A 24,566-nucleotide genomic window follows, 5' to 3' on the forward strand; every position below is an offset into this window, starting at 1 on the left:
TCTTCCAACACAAGTAAAGGCCCAGTGCACTACTTTTGTGAGATAAACAACTCATCAATCAATCAAATGTATTTATAAAGCCCTTTTTACATCAGCAGATGTCACAAAGTGCTGTACAGAAACCCAGACTAAAACCCCAAACAGCAAGCAATGCAGATGTAGAAGCACGGTGGCTAGGAAAAACTCCCTAGAAAGAAACCTAGAGAGAAACCAGGATCTGAGGGATGGCCAGTCCTCTTCTGGCTGTGCCGGGTGGAGATTATAACAGTACATGGCCAAGATGTTCAAATGTTCATAGATGACCAGCAGGGTCAAATAATAATAATCACAGTGGTTGTAGAGGGTGCAACAGGTCAGCACCTCAGAAGTAAATGTCAGTTGGCTTTTCATAGCCGATCATTCAGAGTTAGAGACAGCAGGTGTGGTAGAGAGAGAGAGTCGAAACCAGCAGGTCCGGGACAAGGCAGCACGTCCTGTGAACAGATCAGGGTTCTATACCTGCAGGTAGAACAGTTGAAACTGGACTAGCAGCACGACTAGGTGGACTGGGGACAGCAAGGAGTCATCAGGCCAGGTAATCCTGAGGCATGGTCCTAGGGCTCAGTTCCTCCGAGAGAAGAGAGAAAAGAGAGAAAGAGAGCGAGAGTTAGCGGGAGCATACTTAAATTCACACAGGACATCCGAAAAGACAGGATAAATACTCCAGATGTAACAGACTGATCCCTAGCTCCCCGACACAAACTATTGCAGCATAAATACTAGAGGCTGAGACAGGAGGGGTTGGGAGACACTGTGGACAGGGCCAACCAAGCAAGATATAACCCCACCCACTTTGCCAAAGCACAGCACACCACTAGAAGGATATCTTCAACCACCAACTTACTACTCTGAGACAAGGCTGAGTTTAGCCCACAAAGATCTCCCCCAAGGCACGAACCCAAGGGGGGCACCAACCCGGACAGGAAGATCACGTCAGTGGCTCAACCCACTCAGGTGACGCACCCCTCCTAGGGACGGCATGGAAGAGCAACAGTAAGCCAGTGACTCAGCCCCGGTAATAAGGTTAGAGGCAGAGAATCTCAGTGCAGAGAGGGGAACCGGCCAGGTAGAGACAGCAGGGTGGTTCGTCGCCCCAGTGCCATTCCGTTCACTTTCACACCCCTAGGCCAGACTACACTCAATCATAGGAGCAACTGAAGAGATGAGTCTTCAATAAAGACTTAAAGGTTGAGACTGAGTCTGCATCTCTCATGTGGATAGGCAGACCATTCCATAAAACTGGAGCTATATAGAAGAAACCTGCCTCCAGCTGTTTGCTTAGAAAGTCTAGGGACAATAAGGAGGCCTGCGTCTTGTGACCGTAGCGTACGTGTAGGTATGCACAGCAGGACCTAATCGGAAAGATAGGTAGGAGCAAGCCCATGTAATGCTTTGTAGGTTGGCAGTAAAACCTTGAATTCAGCCCTTGACTTAATGATTGACTGCTATTGATATTAAAGAGCTTCAGATCTTTAAGAGAGATAGCTGCTCTATATCCACTTATTCGTCTGTGTTGCCCTGGATTCCTAATAAGTTAGTTATTGCCTAATTCATCAAATCAAATAATTAAACTTTAGGTAATCGATTTGAAAATAGCATGTCATCTCATTTAACCATAGTAAAGACACGACATGTCTGAAACACAGGCTTCCAGGGAGGGCAATTTTTGGGGCTTCACCATGTTTCATCGAAATGTACAGCTCTGTATTGTCTGCATAGTGATGAAAGTTACTTTATGTTTCCGAATTACATCACCAAGAGGTAAAATATACAGTGAAAACAATAGTGGTCCTAAAACGGAACCTTGACAAAACACTGAGATTTATAGTCCACAGCGACAAACTGATATCTTTCCGACAGATAAGATCTAAACCAGGCCAGAATTTGTCCATGTAGACCAATTTGGGTTTCCAATCTCTCCAAAAGAATGTGGTTATTGATGGTATCAAAAGCAGCACTGAGGTCTAGGAGCACGAGGACAGATGCAGAGCCTTGGTCTGACGCCATTAAAAGGTAATTTACCACCTTCATGAGTGCAGTCTCAGTGCTATGATGGGGTCTAAAACCAGACTGAAGCGTTTCGTATATATTGTTTGTCTTCATGAAGGCAGTGAGTTGCTGGGCAACAGCTTTTTCAAAAAATGTTGAGAGGAATGGGAGATTCAATATAGGCCAATCGTTTTTTAAATTTTTGGGTCAAGGTTTGGCTGTTTCAAGAGAGGCTTTATTACTGCCACTTTTAGTGAGTTTGGTTCACATCCGGTGGATAGAGAGCCGTTTATTATGTTCAACATAGGAGGTCGAAGCACAGGAAGCATCTCTTTCAGTAGTGTAGTTGGAAAGGGTCCAGTATGCAGCTTGAAGGTTTAGAGGCCATGACAATTTTCATCAATGTGTTAATTATATATTGTATAAAAAACCTGTGTCTCCCCTGATCCCAGGTCCTGGCAGTGTTGTGCAGACTCAGGAAAACTGAGCTTTGGAGAAATACGCCGATTTAAAGAGGAGTCTGTAATTGCTTTCTAATGATCATGATCTTTTCATCAAAGAAGTTCATGAATTGTTCACTGCTGAAGAGAAAGCCATCCTCTCTTGCGGAATGCTGCTTTTTAGTTAGCTTTGCGACAGCAACAAAAATACTTTTAGGATTGTTCTTATTCCCCTCAATGAAGTTGAAAAATAAGATGATGGAGCGGCAGTCAGTGCTCTTCGATACTGCACGGTACTGTCTTTCCAAGCTAATCAGAAGACTTCCAGCTTGGTGCAGCGCCATTTCCGTTCCAATCTTCTGGAAGCTTGCTTCAGGACTCTGGTATTTTCTGTATACCAGAGAGCTAGTTTCTTATAACAAATGTTTTTTGTTTTCAGGGGCGCTACTGCATCTAGGGTATTACGCAAGGTTAAATTTAGTTCCTCAGTTAGGTCGTTATACAGATTATTGTACTCTGACATCCTTGGGTAGGTGGAGGGAGTCTGGAAGGGCATCTAGGAATATTTGGGTTGTCCGAGAAGTTATAGCACGGCTTTTGATGATCCTTGGTTGGGGTCGAAGCAAATTATTTGTTGTGATTGCAAACGTAATAAAATGGTGGTCCGATAGTACAGGATTATGAGGAAAAACATTAAGATCCACAATATTTATTCCACGGGACAAAACTAGGTCCAGAGTATGACTGTGGCCGTGAGTAGGTCCGGAGACATGTTGAACAAAACCCACTGAGTCAATGATTGGCTCTGAAAGCCTTTTGGAGTGGGGTATGTGGACTTTTCCATGTGAATATTAAAGTCATCAAAAATGTCAATATTATCTGCCATGACTATAAGGTCCGATATGAATTCAGGGAACTCAGTGAGGAACGCTGTATATGGCCCAGGAGGCCTGTAAACAGTAGCTATAAAAAGTGATTTGAGTAGGCTGCATAGATTTCATGACTAGAAGCTCAAAAGACGAAAAAGCAGTAATTTGTTTTTTTATTATTTTAAATTTGCTATAGTAAATGTTAACAACACCTCCACCTTTGCGGGATAAGCTATGTTTCAGTCAGGCCAATCACATCAAGATTATGATCAGTGATTAGGTCATTGACTATAACTGCCTTGGAAGTGAGGGATCTTACATTACATAGCCCTATTTTGATATGTGAGATATCACAATCTCTTTAAATAATGACAGGACTGGAGGAGGTCTTTATTCCAGTGAGATTGCTAGAGCAAAACACTGCCATGTTTAGTTTTGCCCAACCTAGATCCAGGAACAGACATGGTCTCAATGAGGATTGCTGAGCTGACTACACTGACTGTGCTAGTGGCAGACTCCACTAAGCTGGCAGGCTGGCTAACAGCCCGCTGCCTGGCCTGCACTCTATCTCATTGTGGAGCTAGGGGAGTTAGAGCCCTGTCTATGTTCATAGATAAGATGAGAGCACTCCTCCAGCTGGGATGGAGTCCGTCACTCCTCAGCAGGCCAGGCTTGGTCATGTTTGTGAGTGAGTCCCAGAAAGAGGGCCAATTATCTACAAATTCAATCTTTTGGGAGGGGCAGAAAGCAGTTCTCAACCAGTGATTGAGTTGTGAGACTCTGCTGTAGAGCTCATCACTCCCCCTAACTGGGAGGGGGCCAGAGACAATTACTCGATGCCGACACATCTTTCTAGCTGATTTACACGCTGAAGCTATGTTGCGCTTGGTGACCTCTGACTGTTTCATCCTAACATTGTTGGTGCCGACGTGGATAACAATATCCCTATACCTCCTAAACGCCAGTTTTAGCCTTAGCCAGCACCATCTTCAGATTAGCCTTAACGTCGGTAGCCCTGTCCCCTGGATGATTCTAATACATCTAATGGAGGCGCCAATGACTAGGGTTTTTAATTTGTCAGAGCTAATGGTGGGAGGCTTTGGTGTCTCAGACCCCGTAACGGGTAGAGGAGAGACCAGAGAAGGCTACAGCATTTCCTTTCAGAAGCCATGAGAAAATGATCCGTCTGTGGGGACTGTGCGAGGGCATTGCTATTACTATCTGTACTTATTAGTGGCACAGACGCTGTTTCATCCTTTCCTACACTTAAATGACCCTCGGCCTAACTATTGCATCTGAAGCTGGGCTTGCAGCACGTCTCTGCTCACCATAAGGCGATCGTTCTCCTGTATATTATGAGTACAGTGACTGCAATTAGAAGGCATAATGTTAATGTTACTATTTATCTTCGGCTGGTGGAGGTCCTGTAGAACCATGTCCAGATAAAGCTTTCGTGATGAAAAAGTTGAATGAAAAAAGTTGGGCGAGGGAAAAATAAAAATATTAAACAATAATTAAAAAGTAAAAACTATAAAGTTGGCAGGTAGCAAAGTAACGTTAGCAACAAACCACACAGCAGCACGTAATCAAGTTCACAAGTTGTGGCCGTGAATGACCAAACTCAAAATAAAATAAAAAATGTATTCATATTTTTTTTTTATTAATATTTTTCAGTGGGTGCTGCAGCACCCCCAGAACCCCTACTTACACGGCTATGGGAAGTAGGGGATTGGTAGTGGAGTCTGTTTGCAGCCGCGTTTGGGGGTGGAGGACAACAGTCCTCTGACTCGGGTAGAAAGTTATGACTGACCGGTTGAACAGAGCACTCCAGTGGCTCCATCAAGTGTTGAATAAACACATTGATTTTACAAGCTCAGATTCCAGAATGTGTAAGCGGTCTACAGGGCTCAATATTGAAGGGCCTTGGTTATCACAATCGACTTCTACTTTACGACTTCAAGAGATCTATATATTGATACTGTACTTTAATCATCTCCCAATGTAGATATGAAACTTGACATAGGTTGTTATTTCATGTGTGAAATGCAGCCGATCCATGTCTCACAACGCACAGTTTTCACACAATGCTTTTCCCATCAAGGAAGTGGGCCTACACAGATGTTTATCTATTCTATAGATTAGAATGACAATAACAAACTATAGTCATATAGGCTAAGACACATTATTCTATCAACTCACTTCCAATGGAACAAGCTATTTATTTTCAGCATGGCTTCCCTGCACTGTTTCCCTTAAAAGCAGGCAGAGATAAATGGGCCGCTGGATTGGCGATAACACCTGCTGTATTATAATCAAAGGACCTGTTGTACAGTAGCAGATATCTGCCTGCTGAGGCGTGTTATTGCTCTGCAGAGAAGGAACTCATCCAAAGGCCTGTGGTGGGGTTATATGAACGCAAACTGCTCTCCCTCAGAGAGAACCATGACTGATTATTACTTCTCCAGACCGCAGAACCAAAACTATCCAAAGCTTTAATTACCCCAGTTCAATATGCAGCCAGTCAATCTGCAGGTGCAATTACCCACATAAACAACCCTATGAGAATGCCAATCAGAGGAGAGAGAAGGAAAGAGAGAGATAGAGAGAGGGCTGCAACCTATTGGGAGGAGTGTAATTCATCATGCTGTCTCTCTGAGAGAAGTGTAATTCATCATGGTGTCTCTCTCTCTCTCTGAGAGAAGTGTAATTCATCATGGTGTCTCTCTCTCTGGGAGGAGTGTTACTCATCATGGTCTCTCTCTGGGAGGAGTGTTATTCATCATGGTCTCTCTCTCTGGGAGGAGTGAAATTCATCATGGTCTCTCTCTCTGGGAGGAATGTTATTCATCATGGTCTCTTTCACAGGGAGGAGTGTTATTCATCATGGTGTCTCTCTCTGAGAGGAGTGTTATTCATCATGGTCTCTCTCTGAGAGAAGTGTTATTCATCATGGTCTCTCTCTTTGGGAGGGGTGTTATTTATCCTGGTCTTGCTCTCCCTGAAAGTAGTGTTTTTCATCATGGTCTCTCTGACATGGAGAGGTGTGTTATTCATCATTGTTTCTCTTTCTGGGAGGAGTGTTATTCATCATGGTCTCTCTCTGAGAGGAATGTCATTCATCATGGTCTCTCTCTCTGAGGGGTGTTATTCATCATGGTCTCTCAAATGTAGAGGTGTGCTATTCATCATGGTATCTCTCTGAGGAGTTTTATTCATCATGGTCTCTCTCTGGGAAGAGTGTTATTCATTATGGTCTCTCTGTGAGAGGAGTGTTATTCATCATGGTCTCTCTCTGAGAGAGGTGTTATTCATAATGGTCTCTCTCTCGCTCTCTCCTGTCATGGTCTCTCTCTCTGGAAGGAGTGTTATTTATCATGGTCTCTCTCTCCCTGAGAGGAGTGTTATTCATCATGGTCTCTCTCTGAGAGGAGTGTTATTCATAATGGTCTCTCTCTCGCTCTCTCCTGTCATGGTCTCTCTCTCTGGAAGAAGTGTTATTTATTTACATTTACATTTATCATGGTCTCTCTCTCCCTGAGAGGAGTGTTATTCATCATGGTCTCTCTCTAAGAGGAATTTGTATTCATTGTGGTCTCTCTCTGAGTAGAATGTTATTCATCATAGTCTCTCTCTCTGGGAGGGGTGTTTTTCATCATGGCCTCTTTCTCACCGAGAGGATTATTATTCATCATGGTCTCTCTCACATGGAGAGGTGTGTTATTCGTTATTGTCTCTCTTTCTGGGAGGAGTGTTATTCATCATGGTCTCTCGCTCCCTGAGAGGAGTGTTATTCATCATGGTCTCTCTCTAAGAGGAATTTGTATTCATTGTGGTCTCTCTCTGAGTAGAATGTTATTCATCATAGTCTCTCTCTCTGGGAGGGGTGTTTTTCATCATGGCCTCTTTCTCACGAGAGGATTATTATTCATCATGGTCTCTCTCACATGGAGAGGTGTGTTATTCGTTATTGTCTCTCTTTCTGGGAGGAGTGTTATTCATCATGGTCTCTCGCTCCCTGAGAGGAGTGTCATTTAACACGGTCTCTCTCTCCCTGAGAGGAGTGTTATTCATCATGGTCTCTCTCTGAGAGGAGTGTTATTCATCATGGTCTCTCTCTCTCTGAGGAGTGTTATTCATCATGGTCTCTCTCTGAGAGGAGCTTTATTCATCATGGTCTCTCTCTCTCTGAGGAGTGTTATTCATCATGGTCTCTCCCTGAGAGGAGTGTTATTCATCATGGTCTCTCTCTGAGAGGTGTGCTATTCACCATGGTCTCTCTCTGAGGAGTTTTATTCATTATGTTCTCTCTCTGGGAAGAGGATTATTCATCATGGACTCTCTTTGAGAGGAGTGTTATTTATCATGGTCTCTCTCAGAGGAGAGCTATTCATCATGGTGTCTCTATGAGAGAAGTGTTATTTGTCACGGTCTCTCTCTCTTTGGGAGGAGTGTTATTCATCATGGTCTCTCTCTGAGAGGAGTTATTCATCATTGTCTCTCTCTCCCCAAGAGGAGTGCTATTCGTCATGGTCTCTCTCTCTGGAAGGAATGTTATTCATCATGGTCTCTCTTACCCTGAGAGGAGTATTATTTATCCTGGTCTCTCTCTCTCTGGGAGGAGTGTTATTCATCATGGTCTCTCTCTCCCTGGGAGGAGTATTATTTATCCTGGTCTCTCTCTCTCTGGGAGGAGTGTTATTCATCATGGTCTCTCTCTCCCTGGGAGGAGTATTATTTATCCTGGTCTCTCTCTCTCTCTGGGAGGAGTGTTATTCATCATGGTCTCTCTCTCCCTGGGAGGAGTATTATTTATCCTGGTCTCTCTCTCTCTGGGAGGAGTGTTATTCATCATGGTCTCTCTCTCCCTGGGAGGAGTATTATTTATCCTGGTCTCTCTCTCTCTGGGAGGAGTGTTATTCATCATGGTCTCTCTTACCCTGAGAGGAGTGTTATTCATCATGGTCTCTCTCTCCCTGGGAGGAGTATTATTTATCCTGGTCTCTCTCTCTCTGGGAGGAGTGTTATTCATCATGGTCTCTCTCTCCCTGAGAGGAGTGTTATTCATCATGGTCTCTCTTACCCTGAGAGGAGTGTTATTCATCATGGTCTCTCTCTCCCTGGGAGGAGTGTTATTCATCATGGTCTCTCTTACCCTGAGAGGAGTGTTATTCATCATGGTCTCTCTCTCCCTGGGAGGAGTATTATTTATCCTGGTCTCTCTCTCTCTGGGAGGAGTGTTATTCATCATGGTCTCTCTTACCCTGAGAGGAGTGTTATTCATCATGGTCTCTCTTACCCTGAGAGGAGTGTTATTCATCATGGTCTCTCTCTCCCTGGGAGGAGTGTTATTCATCATGGTCTCTCTCTCCCTGAGAGGAGTGTTATTCATCATGGTCTCTCTCTCTCTGGGAGGAGTGTTATTCATCATGGTCTCTCTCTCCCTGAGAGGAATGTTATTCATCATGGTCTCTCTCTCTCTCTGGGAGGAGTGTTATTCATACTCCCTCTGTTACATGGACCCATATTCCCTTCTGCAAGCTACATAATGGTCCATGTCCAATTATTACAGTCCTTCAAACCCTAAACTCAACTTTACCTCTAGCGTCGAGCAATCCCATATCCGGGAGCGTAATTATAGCCTCAAGCTCATTACCATAATGCAACGTTAACTATTCATGAAAATCGCAAATGAAATGAAATAAATATATTGGCTCACAAGCTTAGCCTTTTGTTAACAACACTGTCATCTCAGATTTTCAAAAAATGCTTTTCAACCATAGCTACACAAGCATTTGTGTAAGAGTATTGATAGCTAGCATAGCATTAAGCCTAGCATTCAGCAGGCAACATTTTCACAAAAACAAGAAAAGCATTCAAATAAAATATTTACCTTTGAAGAACTTCGGATGTTTTCAATGAGGAGACTCTCAGTTAGATAGCAAATGTTCAGTTTTTCCAAAAATATTATTCGTGTAGGAGAAATCGCTCTGTTTTGTTAATCACGTTTGACTAAGAAAAAAAAAAAAATTCAGTCATTACAACGCAAACTTTTTTCCAAATTAACTCCATATTATCGACAGAAACATGGCAAACATTGTTTAGAATCAATCCTCAAGGTGTTTTTCACATATCTATTTGATGATAAATCACTCGTTGCAGTTTGGTTTCTCACCTTGGGGAAGCGACAGAAAGTGCAGGCTCATTCCTTGCGCATTCACAGCCATATAAGGAGACATTGGAACACAGCGCCTCCAAAATCTGGCTCACTTCCTGTATGAAATTTCATCTTGGTTTCGCCTGTAGCATTAGTTCTGTGGCACTCACAGATAATATATTTGCAGTTTTGGAAACGTCAGAGTGTTTTCTTTCCAAAGCTGTCAATTATATGCACAGTCGAGCATCTTTTCGTGACAAAATATCTTTTTCATAACGTTTTTCATTTTTTCATCCAAAAATAAAATACTGCCCCCAGAGGTTCAAAAGGTTAAACATTTCATCCAAAGCGACATTGTCAAAAGATTATATTTTTGATTGCCATACTGATAACTGAGTTGAGTCGCGTTTAGATATTGTTGGTCTTATAGTGTCTGTGAGCAAGAAGCAGACCAGTACTACCAAAGTTGCTCACCTGACAACAGTGGTGGCTGGTGGGAGGAGCTATAGAAGGATGGCTGGAATAGAATGAACGGAAAGGTGGTTTCCATATGTTTGATACAGTTCCATTTATTCCATTCCAGCCCTTACAAAGAGCCCATCCTCCTATAGCTCCTCCCATCAGCCTCCACTACCTGAGAATAACAGTCTTCACAGATCAATCAACCAACCATTACATCCAAGACTGGCTTCAGAGGCATCAAGACATGTCTATTGCCTATGGTTATATTTATTAATTTTCTGATATAAATATACATTACACACTATAGTTTGAGATAAAGCATACTATACTGGGGGACTATCCCACAGATAAGCGCATTTCCACCATAAAGCATGGAATTCTTCCATCCAGGCAATACGCCCAGTCAGCCAGTCTTTTCTCCAATTAACCCATCATCACTGCTGTTATTGTTATTGGGTTGTTGTGGTGACGTTGCCAAGTCTTGATCCTTGACATTGTCAGTAGCTTTCTCCACCCTCCTCTGTCATATTTAACCATTCTAAACTGATGACTGGGTTTTGATTAACACAGTGGTTTTAAAGGGATACCTGGACTGTTTAGACATGTGTCTCCCAAGATGCCACGACACACTGTTAAATAACTCAGCCTTTAAGTCCAACTTTGACCTGTCAAAGTCCTTCAGAGAGAGAGAGAGAGAGAGAGAGAGAGAGGAGGAATGAAATGAGAGAGCGAGAGCAAGAGCGAGAGAGAGCGAGATATTGGGAAGAAACCGAGATACCACCTTAACAACAGAAGATCCTCCTCTGTACTGGGACTGGGACGAGAGACAGGAGCAGGTGAGGGAATGTTCTACTATTTCTCCTTTTGTTGTGGTCTATCAAATGAATCACGTATAAGTCGCTCTGGATAAGAGCGTCTGCTAAATGACTTAAATGTAAATGTAAATTTATATTATGTTTAGTTACTTAGCTTTTGATGCTAATTAATGCTATATTTGTTAACATGATCAATTCTACTATTTGCTCAGTGTTTTGATATCACATGCACTGGTTATCTTATGTGTGGTGGTGGGCAATGGCAGGTGTTTAAGACTGACTATGATGGACATTTTGACTATGATGGAAGTTTACATACACTTAGTTTGGAATCATTAAAACTAGTTTTTCAACCACTCCACAAATTTCTTGTTAACAAACTATAGTTTTGGCAAGTCAGTTAGGACATCTACTTTGTGCATGACACAAGTAATTTTTCCAACAATTGTTTACAGACAGATTATTTCACTTATAATGCACTCTATCATAATTCCAGTGGGTCAGAAGTTTACATACAATACACTAAGTTGACTGTGCCTTTAAAACAGCTTGGAAAATTCCAGAAAATTATTGGAGGTATACGTGTGGATGTATTTCAGGGTCTACATTCAAACTGAGTGCCTCTTTGCTTGACATCATTGGAAAATCAAAAGAAATCAGCCAAGACCTCAGAAAAACCACAAGTCTGGTTCATCCTTGGGAGCAATTGCCAAATGCCTGAAGGCACCACGTTCATCTGTACAAATAATAGTACGCAAGTATAAACACCATGGGACCACACAGCCGTCATACCGCTCAGGAAGGAGACGCGTTCTGTCTCTTAGAGATAAACGTACTTTGGTGCAATAAGTGCAAATCAATCCCAGAACAACAGAAAAGGACCTTGTGGAGATGCTGGAGGAAACAAAAGTATCTATATCCACAGAAAAACGAGTCCTTTATCGACATAATCTGAAACGCCGCAGAGCAAGGAAGAAGCCACTGCTCCAAAACCGCCATAAAAGAGCCAGACTACGGTTTGCAACTGCACATGGGGACAAAGGTTGTACTTTTTTAAGAACTTTCCTCTGCTCTGATGAAACTGACCCACTAGGAATGTGATGAAATAAATAAAAGCTGAAATAAATAATTCTCTCTACTATTATTCTGACATTTCACATTCTTAAAATAAAGTGGTGATCCTAACTGACCAAAGACAGGGACTTTTTACTAGGATTAAATGTCAGGAATTGTGAAAAACTGAGTTTAAATGTATTTGGCTGAGGTGTATATAAACTTCCCACTTCAACTGTAGGTAGCGTAGCGGTTAAGAGCATTGGACCAGTAACTGAAAGGTCACTGGTTCAAATCCCAGAGCCAAATAGATTTTTCACCTATCTTCTTTTTCACCCAAATTGCTCCTGTAAGTTTCTCTATAAGAGTGTCAGCTAAATGACTCACATGGAGATATATAGCAAAAACAGAGACACAGGTGCAGTGGATAGAGGGGCTTCAAAGAACAATACAGGACACTATGGGGTTAGTACGTGACATGTGCCCCCACAATGAGGATTCAATCTCTTGGGAAAGGATCATGGTTCCACTCAATGTAGATGGTGTTTCCTTGCAATTGTCATCTTGGGTTAGTTTATAGGACTGCATCTACTTCCAGGAAACAGTCTCCCTAAAAACATCAGTCTACAGTAACTGTGTCAAGGATTAAATGATAGAACTAGATTAGCAAAACATAGGAACAGACATATCAGCACACTGCCACACACAGACGTATACTACACCTGAACACAAACACACACACAAACACACATCTGTCACGTCTTACTTTCTCTCTGTGATAACAGTGTAATAAACATGGCAAGGATTCTCATGTTGACCATCTTTATTGGGGGGTCAAATTCACACATTCCAGTTAAAAGAGCCCTTCGCACCTGCAGCTGGCCCTAGCTGCTGTTAACCATTAACAACCCATGGCCATGTGAGAGGGAGCATAGCAGGTTAACCTTCTTCTAGAGCTATCAGCACTTTGCTACACTGTTAAAACACGAGTGTAGATCGTGGTGTGTCTGTGTGCGTGTTTGTGCGAGATAGGGATTCAGCGTAATGGTTCGCAGAATACACTCTCTAGAGATCTCTTGTCAGTTAAGTATCAGTGTAATCAATGACATTGAGCCCAACCCTACACTGACCTATGTGGTCTTATCTCTATGGGATATCCAGTCTTTTAATATGTGTGTTTATATCCCTGTTATATCTCTCTATATTGCCAATCAGATTTCTGTTGTGCAAATGTTCCACTCCACCCCCGATTTACTGCAATTTATCTGATGGTGACGTTGCTGTACAGTACATACCTTTGAGTTGCTACAGTATAACTCACAGGTTGGTGGCACCTTAATTGGGAGGTTGAGCTTGTGGTAATGGCTGGAGCAGAATCTGTGGAATGGTTATCAAAAACATGGTTTTTACAAGCATGTGTCTGATGCCATTTCATTCGCTCCGTTCCAGCCATTATTATGAGCCGTCCTCCCCTCACCAGCCTCCACTGGTATAGCTCCAGTACCATTCAAAAGCTTGGACATGCTTACTCATTCCTGGGTTTGTCTTTGTCTTTACAATTTTCTACATAGTAAAATAATAGAAGACATCAAAACTATGAAATAACACATATAGAATCATGTAGTAACCAAAAAAGTAGCCACACTTTGCCTTGATGACAGCTTTACACACTCGTAGCATTCTCTCAAACAGCTTCATGAGGTAGTCACCTGGAATGCATTTCAATTAACGGGTGTGCCTTGTTAAAAGTTCATTTGTGTAATATCTTTCCTTCTTAATGCATTTGAGCCAGTCGGAAATTAACTGCACCTCAGATTGCAGCCTAAATAAATGCTTCACGGAGTTCAAGTAACAGACACCTCTCAACATCAACTGTTCAGAGGAAACTGCGTGAATGAGGCCTTCATGGTCGAATTGCTGCAAAGAAACCACTACCAAAGGACACCAATAAGAAGAGACTTGCTTGGGCTAAGAAACACGAGTAATGGACATATCCTTTGGTCTGATGAGTCCAAATTTGAGATTTTTGGTTTCATACGCTGTGTCTTTGTGAGACGCAGAGTACGTGAACGGATGATCTCCACATGTTTGGTTCCCACCGTGAAGCATGGAGGAAAAGGTGTGATGGTGTGGAGGTGCTTTACTGGTGACACTGTCTGTGATTTATTTAGAATTCAAGGCACACTTAACCAGCATGGCTACCACAGCATTCTGCAGCGATATGCCATCCCATCTGGTTTGCACTTAGAGTGACGATCATTTTGTTTTTCAACACGACAATGATCCTCAACACACATCCTGGCTGTATAAGGGCTATTTGACCAAGGAGAGTGATGGAGTGTTGCATCAGATGACCTGGCCTCCACAATCATCCAACCTCAACCCAATTGAGATGGTTTGGGATGAGTTGGACTACAGAGTGAGGGAAAAGCAGCCAACAAGTGCTCAGCATATGTGGGATCTCCTTCAAGATAGTGGGGGAAGTTTCAGACATTGAGATTAGATAGAATGGGGTTTACCACTGATACACACAGTGGATTATTTGAGGGTCGGAATTTTTTGGGGGGGTAGGGAAGAGAAGGTAGGTTTGGGGTAGGGAAGAGAAGGTAGGTTTGTGTGTGTCAGCACTCTCGCATTCTGGTCTGTATTACAAGACATGGCAGGGTAAAAACAGAGAGTGACTGTGCTCACCAGTGTGTGTGTGTGTGTGTGTGTGTGTGTGTGTGTGTGTGTGTGTGTGTGTGTGTGTGTGTGTCTTGTATTGTATTCATACCCTGTGATCTCTGTTGCAGGACATGGCTGGGTACAGGCCGAGGGTGATAGTGCTGAGTAAGAAGCCAGGTCAAAGTTTTGGCTTCCTCTTGAGGGTGGAGCAAGGAGAGGATGGTCACCTGATCAGGAACCTGGAGAGGGGCAGCCCGGCCAAGCTGGTGGGTTTGAAGGACGGAGACCGCATCCTCCGGGTCAACGGGACCTATGTGGACGAGATGGACCACACACGGGTGAGGAGGGGGAGAGGGGAAACTGACAGGGCTAGCAGTTGTCCGATTCCACATAAGCCCTAGACCCTCCCTCTTTTTTTACTTTATTGAAATTAGAAAGATGTAAGCAATATAGTAATAGTATGGTAATAACCTTGTCTGCTTATATTGTTCACACCTATCAAGTCCTTTAAAGTGCCTGGGGTAAGGTACCAGTATAAGTTAGGTAAATGTGGAATTACTAGAGAACACATGTAGCAATAAGTACTGTACTAATGTAGCAGCATACCATACTTTGTCCCATCTCTTTCTCCTATGCTGTGTGTCCTGGGTTAGGTAGTGGACCTGGTGAAGGAGAGTGGTGCATCGGTCACCTTCCACGTTCTGGATGTGGCATCCTACAAGCAGGCTAAGACTGAGGGGGTGGACCTGTCTGACCCACACACCACACCCACCCAGCACGCCATGAACGGGGTGGGAGGAGGCGCGCCCAAACCCAAACTCTGCTACCTGTCCAAGTCCAGCGGAGGCTACGGCTTCTCTTTGCGCTCTATCAAAGATGAGAGGGGTGGGACATGCATGTGGGCACACACACACACACACACACACACACACACACACACACACACACACACACACACACACACACACACACACACACACACACACACACACACACACACACACACACACACACACACACACACACACACACACAATTACTGTGTGTGTGTGTGTGTGTGTATCTCTTTGATTGTGATATTGCTGACAAGAGAGAAGAACCAAACTGACAACTGACAACAGCAATTATTGTAATCTCTGAGGATTCATATTACATTGTTTTGCTTGTTGATCAAGCATCAAATTAACACATTATCTTCGTCTCACATGGCGTGGGCCCTTAATATACATTCCTGTCTTCTTTATGTCCAATGATAATGAATTTATGATTGTGATTTTAAACTACATTTTCTTTCCTCCATTTCCTGTCCCAGGTGACATGGGCATGTTCATGACAGAGGTGGCCCCAGGGGGTGTGGCTGGGAGGGCAGGGGTCAAGACCAACGACCGCCTGATAGAGGTCAACGGGGAGAACATGGAGAACGCCACTCATGACCAGATAGTTGAAAAGGTCAGGGTTCCATCCTTATTGACACTACTCTGTGGTTAACTTTTAACTTCAATATCTGGCATATTATTCAACAGCCTGTCAACGCATTTTGTTCACTCAGAATACAGGAGTCAGGACAGGTATCATTTGGCAATCAGTGATAATTCCATTTGGTTTCCCTGGGCAACTCAGCCTTGAGGGCAGAAACAAATGTGATTGGTTACGTTTAGGCAAGATATGTCATAAGTCTTTATTTTACATGACAGATAAGAATGTTTACTCTTCTTCTGTTAACTTCGAGCTAAACGTTATTTAACTTTGCGCCCGCCCGAATGAGCCCGTTGTGTGATTTGTGTCAGGTCAAGGCATCAGGCAGCAGCGTCATGTTCCTATTGGTGGATGAGGACACAGACAGGTTCTACAAGATAAAACGCATCAGGATAGGGGCGGGGCTAGCCACAGTGAAGCTCCTCCCACTGAAGCCGCGCATCGCAGACTTGGTCAAGGGATCAGATGGCTATGGATACTTCCTAAGGACTGAGCCTAACAAGACAGGTCTGTGTGTTTGTATGGTGTGTGAATTTGGACGTTCAGTAGGTATCCAAAGAAAAACTTGGTTACACTACTATAAGCGAACGGGTATAATGCATTATGATGCGTTTATAATGACTCATAAGCGTGTATGAACCCCTTATAATGTCTTATAACATCACATCTGCCAATAGCCACATAGGATCATCACTATTAAACTATTCACCAACAACAATAGCCATCTGTCTGAATAATTTTGCACAATAACACCATCTTAATATCATCCTACCTGCAGGCCACTTCATCAGGGACATTGACAGGGGTAGCCCAGCCGAGAGGGCAGGATTAAAGGAGATGGACAGGCTGGTTGCCGTGGAGAGTGTGGAAGTGGATAGCTGCAGCCATGAGCAGGTGGTGGACAGGATCAGGCAGTGTGGCAGCAAGTGCTGCCTCCTGGTGGTTGATGAAGACACTGACAAGCTCTACAAGATGGTGAGGGTTCTGGGATCATTCTTTCTTGTTGGATTTAGGAAATAAATGTATGAAACAACAGTCATAGGAGTTGGCTCAAGCACATTGGTCGAAACATCTGGCCCCATATTTACAAAGTGTCTTAGAGTTGGAGTGCTGATCAAGGATCAGTTTTTCCTTTGGGATTATAATGAAGCTGTGGCTGATACTGATGAGCACCACACCGCTGAGAAACTGTTTGAACCCCCTGTGAAAGTTACCACCCCTTCCACTTTACTTCCAGATCACAACCACTCATCTTTTGAAAATGCTTCACAATTATGTCATCAAACTCGTGTAAACTCGGTCATTTCTATATATATAGTTCAGGATTTAATGTCACATCCACAAGTACAGGGAAATGCCTTTCATGGCAAAAGAAGAAATAAGAATAGGAAATATGAAATACACAATAAAGTAAATAAGTAAGTAAGCATACTCTGTACAGAAAATATTTAAAAAGTCAGATCCAATACCACATTAACATGAGTAGGGATACGGGAGTGATGGAGGTAGATATGTATAGGGGTAAGGTGACAGGGATACTGGGGTGATGGAGGTAGATATGTATAGAGGTAAGGGGACAGGGATACTGGAGTGATGGAGGTAGATATGTATAGAGGTAAGGGGACAGGGATACTGGAGTGATGGAGTTAGATACGGTGGGCCAAAAAAGTATTTAGTCAGCCACCAATTGTGCAAGTTCTCCCACTTAAAAATGAGAGAGGCCTGTAATTTTCATAGGTTCACTTCAACTATGACAGACAAAATGGGGAAAAGAAAATCCAGAAAATCACATTGTAGGATTTTAAATGAATTTATTTGCAAATTATGGTGGAAAATAAGGATTTGGTCACCTACAAACAAGCAGGATTTCTGGCTCTCACAGACCTTCTTTAAGTCTCCTCTGTCCTCCACTCCTTACCTGTATTAATGGCACCTGTTTGAACTTGTTATCAGTATAAAAAGACACCTGTCCACAATCTCAAACAGTCACACTCCAAACTCCACTATGGCCAAGACCAAAGAGCTGTCAAAGGACGCCAGAAACAAAATTGTAGACCTGCACCAGGCTGGGAAGACTGAATCTGCAATAGGTAAGCAGCTTGGTTTCAAGAAATCAACTGTGGGAGCAATTATTAGGAAATGGAAGACATACAAGACCACTGATAATCTCCCTCGATCTGGGGCTCCACGCAAGATCTCACCCCGTGGGGTCAAAATGGCTCACAAGAACGGTAAGCAAAAATCCCAGAACCACACGGGGGGGCCTAGTGAATGACCTGCAGAGAGCTGGGACCAAAGTAACAAAGCCTACCACACACTACGCCGCCAGGGACTCAAATCCTGCAGTGCCAGACGTGTCCCCCTTCTTAAGCCAGTACATGTCCAGGCCCGTCTGAAGTTTGCTAGAGAGCATTTGGATGATCCAGAAGAAGATTGGGAGAATGTCATATGGTCAGATGAAACCAAAATATAACTTTTTGGTAAAAACTCAACTCGTCGTGTTTGGAGGACAAATAATGCTGAGTTGCATCCAAAGAACACCATACCTACTGTGAAGCATGGGGGTGGAAACATCATGCTTTGGGGCTGTTTTTCTGCAAAAGGACCAGGATGACTGATCCGTGTAAAGGAAAGAATGAATGGGGCCATGTATTGTGAGATTTTGAGTGAAAACCTCCTTCCATCAGCAAGGGCATTGAAGATGAAACGTGGCTGGGTCTTTCAGCATGACAATGATCCCAAACACACCGCCCGGGCAACGAAGGAGTGGCTTCATAAGATGCATTTCAAGGTCCTGGAGTGGCCTAGCCAGTCTCCAGATCTCAGCCCCATAGAAAATCTTTTGGAGGGAGTTGAAAGTCCGTGTTGCCCAGCAACAGCCCCAAAACATCACTGCTCTAGAGGAGATCTGCATGGAGGAATGGGCCAAAATACCAGCAACAGTGTGTGAAAACCTTGTAAAGACATACAGAAAATGTTTGACCTCTGTCATTGCCAACAAAGGGTATTTAAAACAAAGTATTGAGATAAACTTTTGCTACTAACCAAATACTTATTTTCCACCATAATTTGCAAATAAATTCATTAAAAATCCTACAATGTGATTTTCTGGATGTATTTTTCTCATTTTGTCTGTCATAGTTGAAGTGTACCTATGATGACAATTACAGGCCTCTCTCATCTTTTTAAGTAGGAGAACTTGCACAATTGGTGGCTGACTAAATACTTTTAGGGGTAAGGGGACTTGGCGACAGAGTAGCAGCAGCTTGCATGTGAATGGGTGTGCGTGTGTGTAGTCAGTATGAAATTATTTGCATATTATGTGTGAGTGAGAAAATGGAGTGCGTTTGTGTGTGTGTGTGTCTGTTGGAGTGACAGTTTGTAGAGCCCTGTGAGTGTGCATAGAGACAGTGGAAAGATTGAAATAAAAGTTCAATAAAGATTTTTTATATATTTATTTCACCTTTATTTAACCAGGTAGGCAAGTTGAGAACAAGTTCTCATTTACAATTGCGACCTGGCCAAGATAAAGCAAAGCAGTTCGACACATACAACGACACAGAGTTACACATGGAGTAAAACAAACATACAGTCAATAATACAGTATAAACAAGTCTATATACGATGTGAGCAAATGAGGTGAGATAAGGGAGGTAAAGGCAAAAAAAAGGGCCATGGTGGCGAAGTAAATACAAAATAGCAAGTAAAACACTGGAATGGTAGATTTGCAGTGGAAGAATGTGCAAAGTATAAATAAAAATAATGGGATGCAAAGGAGCAAAATAAATAAAATAAATACAGTAGGGAAAGAGGTAGTTGTTTGGGCTAAATTATAGGTGGGATATGTACAGGTGCAGTAATCTGTGAACTGCTCTAACAGTGTTTAAAGCTAGTGAGGGAGATACGTGTTTCCAGTTTCAGAGATTTTTGTAGTTCGTTCCAGTCATTGGCAGCAGAGAACTGGAAGGAGAGGCGGCCAAAGAAAGAATTGTTTTTGGGGGTGACTAGAGAGATATACAGTGCCTTGCGAAAGTATTCGGCCCCCTTGAACTTTGCGACCTTTTGCCACATTTCAGGCTTCAAACATAAAGATATAAAACTGTATTTTTTTGTGAAGAATCAACAACAAGTGGGACACAATCATGAAGTGGAACGACACTTATTGGATATTTCAAACTTTTTTAACAAATCAAAAACTGAAATATTGGGCGATATACAGTTTTATATCTTTATGTTTGAAGCCTGAAATGTGGCAAAGGTTCACAAAGTTCAAGGGGGCCGAATACTTTCGCAAGGCACTGTACCTGCTGGAGCGCGGGCTACAGGTGGGTGATGCTATTGTCACCAGCGAGCTGAGATAAGGGGGGACTTTACCTAGCAGGGTCTTGTAGATGACATGGAGCCAGTGGGTTTGGCGACGAGTATGAAGCGAGGGCCAGCCAACGAGAGCGTACAGGTCGCAATGGTGAGTAATATATGGGGCTTTGGTGACAAAACAGATGGCACTGTGATAGACTACATCCAATTGGTTGAGTAGAGTGTTGGAGGCTACTTTGTAAATGACATTGCCGAAGTCAAGGATAGGTAGGATGGTCAGTTTTACAAAGGTATGTTTGGCAGCATGAGTGAAGGATGCGTTGTTGCGAAATAGGAAGCCAATTCTAGATTTAACTTTGGATTGGAGATGTTTGATGTGGGTCTGGAAGGAGAGTTTACAGTCTAACCAGACACCTAGGTATTTGTAGTTGTCCACATATTCTAAGTCAGAGCTGTCCAGAGTAGTGATGTTGGACAGGCGGCCATGTGCAGGCAGCGATCGGTTGAAGAGCATGCATTTAGTTTTACTTGTATTAAAGAGCAATTGGAGGCCACGGAAGGAGAGTTGTATGGCATTGAAGCTTGCCTGGAGGGTTGTTAACACAGTGTCCAAAGAAAGGCCAGAAGTATACAGAATGGTGTCGTCTGCGTAGAGGTGGATCAGAGACTCACCCGCAGCAAGAGGGAAATCAATGATGTATACAGAGAAGAGAGTCGGTCCAAGAATTGAACCTTGTGGCATTCCCATAGAGACTGCCAGAGGTCCAGACAGCAGACCCTGACACACTGAACTCTTTCGGAGAAGTAGTTGGTGAACCAGGCGAGGCAATCATTTGAGAAACCAAGGCTGTCGAGTCTGCCGATGAGTATGTGGTGATTGACAGAGTTGAAAGCCTTGGCCAGATCAATGAATACGGCTGCACAGTAATGTTTCCTATCGATGGCGGTTAAGATATTGTTTAGGACCTTGAGCGTGGCTGAGGTGCACCCATGACCAGCTCTGAAACCAGATTGCATAGCAGAGAAGGTATGGTGAGATTGGAAATGGTTGGTAATCTGTTTGTTGACTTGGCTTCCGAAGACCTTAGAAAGGCAGGGTAGGATAGATATAGGCCTGAAAGATACAAGGTAAACTCAGATAGTCTCTGTAGCTAAATTGTTAGCTATTTATCAGTCGTATTGCTTGGAAGCTGTTCACTTATAGTCATGTTGGCGAATTAATTTACTTCTGCCAAATGCCGTTTTGCACTTTAAAGACCATTCAAAAAGCCGACTAAAGTTGAAACACTTCAAGGCTGAGGGGCAGTTATTTCATAGTGTATATAGGCTCAGGAACTGTCCACAAACAGAGGTGCAGTAAAAGAAGACTACTGTGTGGATTGAGATATTGGTCTGAGATGAATTGTGATCTTCCACAGGGAGGTGTTTCTCCTCTGTTCTACTTGGAAGAGATTATGGAATCCCTCCTTCCAGCAACCCCTCCACCCAGCTACCCAGAGAGCGTGTTGGCCCCGGTCCCAGACCCTGTTACCACAGACCTCCTCAAGCTGTGCAAGATGGAGAAGACCTCCGCCGGGTACGGCTTCCACCTCAACGGTATACAGGGAGTCTTTGGCCAGTATGTCAAAGAGGTAACTACAATGAACAGAGCACCTACCTACAGTACCAGTTCAAAGTTTGTAGAATAATAGTGAAGACATCAAAACTATGAAATAATACAGAATCATGTAGCAACCAAAAATGTGTTAAACAAATAAAAACAATGTAGCCACCCTTTGCCTTGCTGACATCTTTGCACTCTTGGTATTCTCTCAACCAGCTTCATGGAGATAGTCACCTGGAATGCATTTCAATTAACATGTGTTAAAAGTACATTTGTGGAATTTCTTGCATTTCAGCCAATAAGTTGTGTTGTGACAAGATAGGGCTATCTTCTGTGTAACAACCCTATTTGGTAAAATACCAAGTCCATATTATAGCAAAGAACAGCTCAAATAAGCAAAGAGAGGTCAGTCATTCCAGAATATGTGAAGAACTTTGAAAGTGCAGTCACAAAAAACATCAAGCGCTAAGATGAAACTGGCTCTCATGAGGACCGCCACAGGAAAGGAAGACCCAGAGTTCATTAGAGTTACCAGCCTCAGGAATTGCAGCCCAAATAAATGTTTCAATGAGTTCCAGTAACAGACACATCTCAACATCAACTGTTCAGAGGAGACTGCGTGAATCAAGCCACTACTAAAGGACACCAATAACAAGAAGAGACTTGCTTGGGCCAAGAAACATTAGCAATGGACATTAGACCGGTGGAAATCTGTCCTCTGGTCTGATGAGTCTCTGTGAGATGCAGAGTAGGTGAACGGATGATCTCTGCATGTGTGGTTCCCACCGTAAAGCATGGAGGAGGAGGTGTGATGGTGTGGGGGTGCTTTGCTGGTGACACTTTCAGTGATTTATTTATTCAAGGCACACTTAACCAGCATGGCTACTACAGCATTCTGCAGTGATACGCCATCCCATCTGGTTTGCGCTTAGTGGGACTATAATTTGTTTTTCAACAGGACAATGACCCAACACACCTCCTGGCTGTGTAAGGGCTATTTGACCAAGAAGGAGAGTGATGGAGCGCTGCATCAGATGTCCTGACCTCTACAATCACCCGACCTCAACCCAATTGAGATGGTTTGGGATGAGTTGGACCGCAGAGTGAAGGAAAAGCAGCCAATAAGTGCTCAGCATATGTGGGAACTCCTTCAAGACTGTTGGAAAAGCATTCCAGGTGAAGCTGGTTGCCAACCGTGTGCAAAGCTGTCATCAAGGCAAAGGGTGGCTGCTTTGAAGAATCTAAAATATATTTTGATTTGTTTAACACATTCTTGGTTACTACATGATTCCATGTGTTATTTCAGAGTGTGATGTCTTCACTGTTATTCTACAATGTAGAAAATAGTAAAAAGAAAGAAAAACCCTTGAATGAGTAGGTGTGTCTAAACTTTTGACTGGTACTGTATATCCAACAGGTAGCCTAACAGACAAGAAAATGCATCCCAAATACATTAACTACTATGAGAAAGATCAAGAGGCAAAGCACATGCTAGTCTCAATTCCGTACCTCTGAAACACTCCTGTCATTCAGCAACTGTCAACTGTTGTTTACGTTCCAAACCATTCACATCTCAGCTCACCCCTTGATGTCTTCTTTGTAAGGTGGTGAAGGGTGGAGCTGCGGACAGGGCTGGTCTAGAGGACGAAGACATGGTGGTGGAGGTGGACGGTGTGAATGTGGAGCAGAGCAGTCACGAGCAAGTGGTGGAGTTGATCCGTAAGAGTGGCAGCTCGCTGGTACTCCTAGTTGCCGGGAAGCAGGCCAACGACCACTTCAAAGCCAAAGGGGTGGCCATCACTCCTCAGCTCTTCGTCCCCTCGCCCCAAGCCAGGTCCCCATCCCCAGCCCCGTCCCCGTCCCTAGCACGAAGCCACACACCAGCCCAGATAGACACTCCAGCCACTCTGGAGGAGGTCCAAGAGGAGGAAGAGGAGGAGGCTGCTGAGCCAGACACCACGCCGCACCAGGCACGAGAGAGGGTGAGTGACGTAACATAAGTGTGTTCCTTGAGTGCCTTGGTAGCTTCCGAACTAGATCCAAATTATCCAGACAAGCCAAAGTAGTTAAAAGCAAGTTTGTAGCAATTGTATTTTCCCAGTTCTATTACAGAAAAATATATGACTCTCTTTCTCTCTCATAGACTCCATCTGTGTCATCAGCAGCAGCATCATCTTGCTCGAGCGTTGATGAGAGACTCTGACAAGTCACCAATGAGAAATCATTTCCTGTTAAGACTTTGTCTGTCTCCCATCAACCTTTGCACCATGCTGGATAATGCAGGTATCTCTGCTCAAGAACTCTGATCAAACTTAATACATTTCGATGACAGAGGCTGGTTTTAGGTATCAATGCAAATCGGTTGAGAATAGCAATAAATAGCCATTAATGTATTGATCAGTTAGATAGCACTGTTATCCAACCAGCGTATGGATCAGTATAATCTCATTACGAACACCTGCAATGTAGACCGAGAACACTAGTAATGCCAGTTCAATGTGTTTAACTGGAACAGTAACCATAGTGAGAGAGGCCTACTGTACACCTTAATAATAATGCTGTCTTTTAAATATCATTAAAATGATCAAATACATTTGATTTGTTTTACCCAAAGAGTCATTGTGTCTTTCTGCTCTGATGTCAAATATTGCTCTCACAACGAGAATAAAGAATCCTAGACCAGAT

At 43.2% G+C, this 24,566-nt stretch overlaps 1 protein-coding gene across 1 annotated transcript; it reads left to right on the forward strand.

The window, feature by feature from the left end:
- The first annotated feature begins 10,668 nt into the window (after positions 1-10,668).
- On the forward strand, positions 10,669-24,488 carry LOC135519095 (Na(+)/H(+) exchange regulatory cofactor NHE-RF3-like). Its single transcript, XM_064944153.1, has 9 exons — positions 10,669-10,789; positions 14,614-14,823; positions 15,139-15,370; positions 15,798-15,934; positions 16,273-16,468; positions 16,740-16,936; positions 21,697-21,909; positions 23,486-23,863; positions 24,025-24,488. The coding sequence occupies exons 2-9, from the start codon at positions 14,617-14,619 to the stop codon at positions 24,082-24,084; spliced, it is 1,620 nt and encodes a 539-aa protein (XP_064800225.1). The 5' UTR covers positions 10,669-10,789; positions 14,614-14,616; the 3' UTR covers positions 24,085-24,488.
- The last annotated feature ends 78 nt before the right edge of the window (positions 24,489-24,566 follow it).

The sequence above is a fragment of the Oncorhynchus masou genome, chromosome 29, assembly GCF_036934945.1.
Source record: "Oncorhynchus masou masou isolate Uvic2021 chromosome 29, UVic_Omas_1.1, whole genome shotgun sequence".
NCBI classification, from domain to species: Eukaryota; Metazoa; Chordata; class Actinopteri; order Salmoniformes; family Salmonidae; genus Oncorhynchus; species Oncorhynchus masou.